Source organism: Nymphalis io, chromosome 2, assembly GCF_905147045.1.
Source record: "Nymphalis io chromosome 2, ilAglIoxx1.1, whole genome shotgun sequence".
Classification (NCBI taxonomy): Eukaryota; Metazoa; Arthropoda; class Insecta; order Lepidoptera; family Nymphalidae; genus Nymphalis; species Nymphalis io.
This window is the reverse complement of record NC_065889.1, coordinates 6,542,464-6,551,405: the sequence shown is the minus strand read 5'-3', so window position 1 is coordinate 6,551,405 and position 8,942 is coordinate 6,542,464. Positions and strand designations below refer to the sequence as shown.

Here is an 8,942-nt window from a genome sequence, read left to right as displayed (position 1 = left end):
TACGAGTGTTCTCTACACTAGGAACAACTATAAATGTAAAAATGTTTGTGTATTATCAATTAATGTGTAATTAATATAATAAATTCAAGACAATAATATATATTTTTAAAATTTAATTACTTTAAAAAAATTAACCTCTGAATAAACAAAACACATATTTCTAAAAATCATGTTTATTCTCTGCAAGGATATTTTATATAACAGTTATAATTTTGCACTTATATATACTATTCACTTGATTACTTACAAAACATCTTATCAGTCACTTATTGCATTAACATTAACGAGAGTCAAATTATTTTATCATTTAAACACGTCACACTTGAACGCCGTCCGAGGATGAACATCCAACACCATCATTTTCAGTTGCTACACAACGTTATTACAAAATATAATTTTATTTGCGAAATGTGTACAATAAAAATGTGCTAACAGCACATGAAGGCAGATTAGTCTATTCACTTATTATCGATACATTACTAATGTACTCTAAGTAAAACCTCAGAAGAATTAAAGTTAAAATTAATATTTAGTGCAATAATTGTTTTGGTTGTTTCGAAGGTGATGCGCCAGGTAACCGACTGTCGCCTGCTCTCTTCACCCCCGTAGATTTTATGTCTGTAACACAGTCACTGGTATTATTCAAATTTCATTGAAGTTTAATTGATGTTATTTATTATGAAGTTTATGAATTCATGAAATAAATTTTCTATTGTCAAGTTATTTAGTTTCTATCCTTTTTAAATCGTAAGTCATTGAACAAATTGAAAGTGAATTATAAAATAAATGCATTGTTGTTCGCATTCAATAATAATAGATTTAAAATAATAAAACACTACGTTAATTCCTCATTTATCGATCCGATAAATCAATATAAGTCAGATAAATCAATCTGAGAAAGTGAAATTCAATACATAGTTTATAATATAGGGAATAGTTCCCCTGTGCCTGTGACGACAGCGACGTACCTTGCAGCCACCTGACCTGCGTGGCGGGCCCGTAGCCCTTCTCGTTGCGCGCCGCTATGCGGAAGATGATGGCGGGCTTGGTGGAGGAGTCCACGTGCGCCGCGCTCAGCGACGCCTGCGGGACCACGCACGTATTCGCCTTGCCGCAGTACACGCGGACAAACGCTAACTGAGACTTTGATGCTTCCTGTAGAAGGGAACAGAACACATAGTATGCTACTCACTCTTTAACGGAATAATAGAAACGAGACGGTAGTGGTATTATTTAAATATCGAATCATGTGTAGAGATAATTAGTATTATCACATTAAACAAATTGAAAATTTTCTAAACTCCAAAACATTTAATCATGGCAAGGTTATCCTTGCCCACATAAATTAAAACTCAATGATAATTATAAAAACCTTTGGCTGTGAATTAGACCTCACGGCGAGGTACACTGAATATTCGAAGATACCCTCGGCGGCCACCTGCGGGGGTTCCCACGACAGGTGCGCGCCCTCTACTGACTTGGAGATCTTAATGGCGGATGGGGCACCGGGGAACCCAGGCAAACATGTCTTAAATGCTGACTCCTGTTAAAATTATGTTAAAACATAAATAACATCTCCTTATTTCATTAAATTATAATAAAAAGGTCGGAATATATTATATTCTTCAGATACAAAAATATTACCTCACTGAACTCGCCTCGTCCACACGAGTTAATTGCAGCTATTCTGAACTTATATGCTGTGCCATTTTCCAATGGTGACGTAGGTAAGGTGGCCAAGTCCGGTAAACTATCCAGAGACAAATTTGAAAGGTCCACATTAGGATCTGATATGTAGTTTTGCACCTAAAAATAAATATATTTTTTAAAACATTATGAGTTTCAGAACATTCGTACAAATAGTATCGGGCGGTACCACTAACCGTAAACGTGGTTCCCTTCACGAAGCCGACGGTGTACCATACGTCCTCGTCGTTTTGTTGCTTCTGATCTTCCGGCTCCGACTAAAATAAATATACACATTAAATGAAATGGTCTAACAACCGACTTTATTAATTTCGTTTCGATGAGGCGACCTGCTCGTGCTGATGGTGCAGCGCCGCACTGGCGAGCGTGGCGAGTGCGTGCGCGGCGTCCGTGGGCGGCAGCGGCGGCGCTCCGTTGGCACCCGGCGCCGCGCCCGAGCTGCTCACGGCGCCCTCGCCCTCCGCGCCCGCACCCGGCCCCGCGCCCTCCGCACTCGCCGCGCCCGACGACGACACGCCGGCGCCGCTCTCCTCCGCTACCGAGTGACATATTACGTTATATAGCTCAATTCGGATCCATGACTTGGAGCGAAATGAACAATGATGAGTTTATATAAATATCTACAAATACTACAGTATAAGTGACTGTTCGAAAAAGTAAATTATACGCGATAATTATCATAAGCACCTTGTAGTAAGTTCGGTGAAAGTAAAGCGGATCCATTAGCAGACATGGTGAGAAGTGGCATCGACTCGCTCACAGAAGGCATGGTGTCAGCGGCACCTTCCATCTCAGAAGTGTCAGCATCACTGAATCTATATATGTTACAAATAATAAATACAGAAATGTGTATAGCTCAAGAGAAAACAGCATACTATATTTCAAAAATTTATATTTAAATGAGATAAAATTAAAAATCAATAATCTATACTTAAAATAAAATTAATATTTAAGTAAGTGCACTTATGTATATGATATATTCATTATTATTAACACATCCGTGGAGATATAAATACAATAAATATGTAAATAAAAAAATACATAATACTGACTCATTTGCTTGCTGTTGCTGCGGTAATACAGAGAAGGAATGCAAAATAGCTGGACCATTGGCAGTAGACGAAATGAGAGCCGCTTCACTCTGGCCACTGCTAGATATATCTGCACCACCTTCTGTTGTACTTGAACTATGAAAAAAGTATTTATATCAAAATATATGTAAAATAAAGGATAAGTAGGGAATAAATAATCATCATTTACATTATATATATTGTTATATAATTGAGATATTTTATTATTCCTTAAAATTCAAAGGAAAAGTGAATTTATATTTGCCAGATAAAAAAAAAAAATTATGAATAAATCAAAAAAACTAATTTTTGTTTCATCTTGTGCTACCTGATGCCCGTACTGAGAACTTCGTGTGCAGCACTGCTTATATCATTTACATCATCACTGCTGGCAACACCTTCTCCTCCACCCATATCTTCATCCATTGTACTGGATTCCTCTGAAATACAATATAATCAGTAATTTAAAAACTATTTGAAACTAACAAGGGACCTATTTACAATTTTAACAATCAAGACTTAAATGAATCAGAATGTCATTAGCTTTAGATATTGATTGATACATTTTTTTACCCAATTTAAAGTATTATGCTTTGTAAAAATATTATTACATTTACTTATTTTATTAAAGAAAGCTGTATTTTATACAAAATACCTGAAATAATTAAATAAGATTAATATTTATATCAACTAATATTACTGTCAATAGCTGTAATAGTGCTGCCGTTATAAAATTCACTATATGTTTTTAAGGCTTTCAAACTTATGGAATTATTGTAACATTATTGTACAATAATTTATAACTATCACTTTGGAATGTTGATCTTATTTCCAAGGTAGATAATGTGTGCTACAATTTGTGACAAAATGTGAATTAACAAATGATTTACATTATATATTTGCAATGTGGTTGGTAGCACCAGAATAAAACCATACCGTCTTGAATCAAGGGTGCACCTTCTCCTTCAATGGGCATAGCCGAGCTTATAGACTGATCTGGGGACTCTTCTTGTGCAGTATCTGCACCTTCTCTATCCCCATCCCCATCATCAAGACTTTGATCTTTTAAAAGAGGCTCCAGATGTTCGTCTTCCGGGGAATTGTCTTCTGTTTCAGCCTAAATACATAAAAGGTTAGTTAGTTTATTAGATCATGTTAATATATTTTCAAAAAAGCATGATATTTTACTTTAATGACAAAGTTCTTGCCTAAAAATACACAGCTTAAAGATAAAAAAAATATATATTATTTTTATTTATAATCTTTTAAACATTATTGAATGTCCAAGTTACAATACTCACCGGAGTTGATAAACAATTATCTCCAATATAAGCTGACTCATCACCAACTGTTCCAGGAGTTGTTTCATCTATATCCATTTCCTCTTCTGCCTCAGGATTTGCTATAATATTTTAACATATTAAGATTTGAAGTAATTAGACATTTTTAATGCTACTAATGAATCAAAACATTAAAGTTTAGACACTGTTATATTTGGTATAGCCTTACCTGGTTCATCAACTGGTTGCCCTTCATTGTCAGGATCTACACCAGGTTCTAGATCCAAGACATCACTGCTACTTGTGGGAGCTCCTCCATTTGTTGCTACATGCAATAATATTTTATATGCTTTAATAATAAAACGTGTTGCTATATAGGATGTTTCATTATAATAATTTTATAACTTAAACATTTAGAAAAACTTAAACTTAAAATAAAACTCAACATGAGTTTGATGTTACAGTTCATCTATATAATTATAACACACCTCCATCCTCTGTAGTTTGAACGGCTTCCGATTCATCTGCCGCAACATTATTTTCCGCCAGATCTCCTATTGTTTCTGCTTGATTTTCGATCAAAGGGGACATTTCCGCGCCATCGGGAAGATCACCATGAAGGGCAGAGTCAGACTCCATATTAGACAAATTTTACACACTGACTTTATTAAACACAAATAAACATTGAAATATAACAACTATTAAGCAATATAACGTAACATTTTAAAAAATATTAACAAATTCGCAACCTTTTTGACAGTTAGTAAAAGCTGTCCATAGTGCCAAGCCAACTCGGCGTCATATTATATTTTTTTCACTTGTACTGTTTACATAGACAAAGGGCTCACTAACAACCACTCTTGAAAACATATTTTTATTAAATTAAATTTATTTATTTATTCTAAGAATAAAAATTGACTAATTGTTTAATTTTATTGATGTCAAAGAATATAAGAAATTGATTAAAGCTCAATATTATAACATAAAACCTATCAAACCATAAACTATAAATTATAGCTAAACAGAGTCAGATTTATTTATTCTGTAATAAAAGTTCAAACGACTAAGCAGATGAAAGACCATAACAAACGTTAATAAGACTGTATCATTTTTATGTTTATTAATAACAACATCGTTTAATGTACTTGGTCTTGGTTCACATAAAAACAAATTGCAAAAAAATCGATATAAAAAATGTATGTAAGTCACCGGCTTGGAAAAGACACTAGTTATTTTTTTCACCTTTTAAGTATAGAGTCAATCATATATGATTATTTTTTACATGTCATATAATTAATTTTCATGTAAGTGCTGCCAGCATCAGCTAAAAAAAGTCCCGATTTTCGATAAAAAGTATCGAGTCGTCAACAATGTAAACAAATAAATACGAAGTCCAATAATAGCCTAAAGTGCTTCGTTATATATAAGTTTAAGTTTAAAGAATTTTATTTCTCATAAAGAATTACAGAAATTCACTTACATGAGAAAGTTACAAACTAATATAAAAATCTAAGCATACAGTGTTACAAAAATTCATAATAAAGAAGGTAGATGTAGAAATTTTTTCTTCTCGATCGACGATCGACGAGCTTGTTAAACATATGCCCGTCGTGTCACTTCAGGAATACAAAAGTATGGATGCGGCATATTTAATGAAATCTGTTCATCATTTTATTTTTATTTTATTTTATTTTTTTTAATATATATTTTCCTTTTTTTCCCATTTTTTATATATATTTATTGTACTATGTTGTATGTTATATAAAATCTTAGACGTCTTTTGAAACTTGCCATAGATGTTGGCTCTTTAATGTCATATATAAATATGTTATTTTAATTTATTCGTTCTCCTATTTTTAATTTCCCAATTACAACATTAGAATGTTAACTTCATGAATTTATAATATTATTAGATTCCGAGTCAAGAGGTTAACATAGAAATATATGTGGCAACCATTCTTTATTAATAATTTAATTGAGTGTTTTAGATTTCAACATCTGAGGAGAATACTAAGCCAGTACCATATAAAGATACTGAAGTACTATTGATAACGGAAACAAAACAAACAATGCAACGGTTTCTGGGTGTAATTGGAACATTTTTTTTAAAAAAAACTTCTTTTTGTTTTAATTGTACTCTGAAAATTATTTATCTTTTAAACAAGGGTATACAGTTACTATGGCAACATTACACGCACACATTAACAAACTATCTCTGTCTCAATCGCGGTTTCACGGCCCCTTGGTCTATTTGTTTCTCTGTCTACGGTTAGTAGCCAATTTTGACATCTGACAACGAACAAAAGTCTAAAATTTTAGGGTTATTTTAAAATTTGGCTACATTACTAAAATAATAATTCTCATCAATACAATTACAAGGAAACTTCTAGTTCAGTTCACCAAAAATTACTGTTAATAATGTGTATCAGACGGCACTAAAGATCCATATTACAGGAGATTATTTGATAGAAAATAGCCACAAATCAATCTTAAGGTTTGTAATCATTTCATTAGTAGTAGATAGTAATGGCGAATTGACTTAATTATTATTAAAAAAATTGTGTATACAACAAATTTTACATTTGTTTGAATGTATCCCTATTATAGCTATAAAATATTATATCTATAAAATGTTTTAGCACATATAAAAGACTTATTATTTTTTTATAAATATTACCTTTTCTTATGATAACTATAAACATAAGTAAAAACAAAATATAAGTCATTTGAATGAAGATGCATTACTTATTTAAACGTTTTTATTGCTTAACACAATTATCATAAGCAGTAATAATGTAATTTTAATTTCAGAAAGATGTCTAATAGCAATAAAAATGATGGTCATGAAAAACCTGGTGATGGAATTAGATCAATGCGATCCTCAACTGCATTTCGTGTTATTAACTTTGAGCTTTATGCAAAACCTGTAAGTATTTTATCTAAGATTAGGATTTTATAAGATGATTTATATTCTATACTATGAGTATTTAATTTACTATATTTTTTCAGAATATAGTCATTATGAGTATTGGACTGACATGTTTCGGTCTTGCTCTTGGCTATATTACCTATATGAGACATAAATATGAATCAATGGGCTATTATTCTGCAGTCAATGAAGAAGGAAAAGAGACATTTGAGAAAAAAAAATCTAAATGGGATTAAAAGTTATAATTGTAGAATGGAAATAAAAACAAATAGGAAGAACTATTTAACCCTTTAACCGCCCGACTTCATATCTGTTGGCGTGCCCCCAGCACCCGGCACAGTGAATCGAAACACATAATACAATTTTCTAAAAATAATGTTAGTAATTCTTCTAACTTTGGACATTATTTTTAAGACTTCTAATTAAGAGGCTAAAGTGTATTAAACTGTAAACGATTACTTAGTTAACTATTTACCTAATGTAAACATATTTTTGATAGAATACAGCGTAATTAAATAAAAAAGCTGATAAAACGATCAGTGTTATTTTGGTCGTAAATATACGACTCAGACGAAACGGGCCCGAAAATATTTGTCGGATTAATTCGACCTAGGCGGTTAAAGGGTTAATGGTTATGCTGTCATGTACATAGATAGTGTTAATAGTAGTAATTATAAATAAAATAATAAAAATAGTTTTGAATATTATGATATATTTAATTAATGTTATTAAAAATAATATGCTTATTGTGTACTTGTTTCTTGGGGTAATTGCATGAAATGAAAATACTTATTTTCATATAAGGTTGTTTGTTGGTTATCTATATATATTTTGTAAATAGTCTTGTAAATTATATATGTATGTACTGTTATACATATATAATTAAGTGTTGTTGTTTAGCGGTAGAATATCTGTGACGAGTGGGTGTTACCTACCCAGATAGGCTTGCACAAAGCCTTACCACCACATAAAGTAGTTAAATGTATTTTTGTCAAGAATTCTCAGTATCAGCTGGAAGTTAGGAAGTTAGCAGTATTTACATTTCCCTCTCTCAGAAAGCACTTTAAGCCTTCACATTATCTCGCTCCTTAAACCTTTTCAGTTATTTTGGATTTGCTGTCCAAATTATGAGAGTGAGGAAATAAAATGGGCACATTTGTTTGTACACATACTTGTACTTTATAATATGACTTGTACAGTTCGAACTAGTCTCCTTTTATAATGGCCGCCATGGCAAAAATTGTTCAGGAGGGCTCATCATCATTATTATAGATTATTATTCATAGATGACCTGTAAGCCTAAATAAGATCTTCCATTTACCTAAGTATTTGTTTTTATTCATTTCAAAATCAAAATAGTTATTTTACAGCAAAATATAAGCAAAAATATTACACACTTAATAGAATAGCTGGGTTGTTTGCTGAAATATCATATATTACGTCACACCGCCTCAATCATTGACAATGTGCCATAGAACCACGGAGCCACGCCAGCCAATCATAGCCGAGGCACCATTCCAACTACTGGAAGCCTCCGGTAGGGGGAATAAAGTATATATTGCCCTGCCAGTTCATTTGTAGCCAGTATTCTACTACTACCCGCATCGTATGCCGAACCACTGTCTGGTTGTATACAAAGTATGATAGCTATTAACTGCAACAAGTGTGATCATTATGATTGATAATGAATAATAAGTGTGATTATACTGTCCTGCCTTTTCATTTATACCTGTTACTCCGTTTCACAAATTGTATTTCCAGTGGCATCCACACTAACCAAGCTGGTGTCGTGGATACCTTGCTACGATTTACAGACAGCGTTCCACCTATGGTTAATAGTGTGTTCTTGAAATTTTTTTGTAAACTTTATAGAAAGAAATATAAATTTAAGTAGACTATACAAGAATAATAATAAATATGTATGTAATATTAAAACTATATAAAATGGCAATCATA

General features: G+C 32.3%; 2 protein-coding genes across 3 annotated transcripts; one reads left to right on the top strand and one right to left on the bottom strand.

Moving 5' to 3' along the window:
* Nucleotides 1-157: 157 nt before the first annotated feature.
* On the bottom strand, nt 158-4,865 carry LOC126775437 (host cell factor 1-like). Its single transcript, XM_050497394.1, has 13 exons — nt 4,546-4,865; nt 4,287-4,382; nt 4,079-4,179; nt 3,714-3,894; nt 3,106-3,217; nt 2,760-2,894; nt 2,395-2,522; nt 2,037-2,242; nt 1,884-1,964; nt 1,645-1,806; nt 1,373-1,543; nt 969-1,155; nt 158-618 (listed from the first exon to the last, which is right to left on the bottom strand). The coding sequence occupies exons 1-13, from the start codon at nt 4,694-4,696 to the stop codon at nt 530-532; spliced, it is 1,800 nt and encodes a 599-aa protein (XP_050353351.1). The 5' UTR covers nt 4,697-4,865; the 3' UTR covers nt 158-529.
* Nucleotides 4,866-6,324: 1,459 nt separating this feature from the next.
* On the top strand, nt 6,325-8,693 carry LOC126778970 (small integral membrane protein 8). 2 transcript variants are annotated; one of them, XR_007670262.1, is made up of 4 exons: nt 6,325-6,551; nt 6,869-6,983; nt 7,067-7,272; nt 7,616-8,693. XR_007670262.1 is itself a non-coding variant. In XM_050502710.1 (3 exons), the coding sequence occupies exons 2-3, from the start codon at nt 6,873-6,875 to the stop codon at nt 7,220-7,222; spliced, it is 267 nt and encodes an 88-aa protein (XP_050358667.1). In that variant the 5' UTR covers nt 6,325-6,551; nt 6,869-6,872; the 3' UTR covers nt 7,223-8,693. The 2 variants fall into 2 exon arrangements, 1 of the variants encoding a protein (XP_050358667.1); XM_050502710.1 differs by having other exon boundaries at nt 7,067-8,693.
* The last annotated feature ends 249 nt before the right edge of the window (nt 8,694-8,942 follow it).

Bases quoted from the DNA above. Each gene is read 5' to 3' on its own strand.
- LOC126775437 (XM_050497394.1), bottom strand. From the start codon at position 4,696: ATGGAGTCTGACTCTGCCCTTCATGGTGATCTTCCCGATGGCGCGGAA. The intron at 4,180-4,286 runs GTAAGGCTATAC...AAAATATTATAG, and splicing joins GCAACCAGTTGATGAACCAG to CAAATCCTGAGGCAGAAGAG. The intron at 2,895-3,105 runs GTAGCACAAGAT...CTTTTTTCATAG, and splicing joins GTTCTCAGTACGGGCATCAG to TTCAAGTACAACAGAAGGTG.
- LOC126778970 (XM_050502710.1), top strand. From the start codon at position 6,873: ATGTCTAATAGCAATAAAAATGATGGTCATGAAAAACCTGGTGATGGA. The intron at 6,984-7,066 runs GTAAGTATTTTA...ATATTTTTTCAG, and splicing joins TTGAGCTTTATGCAAAACCT to AATATAGTCATTATGAGTAT.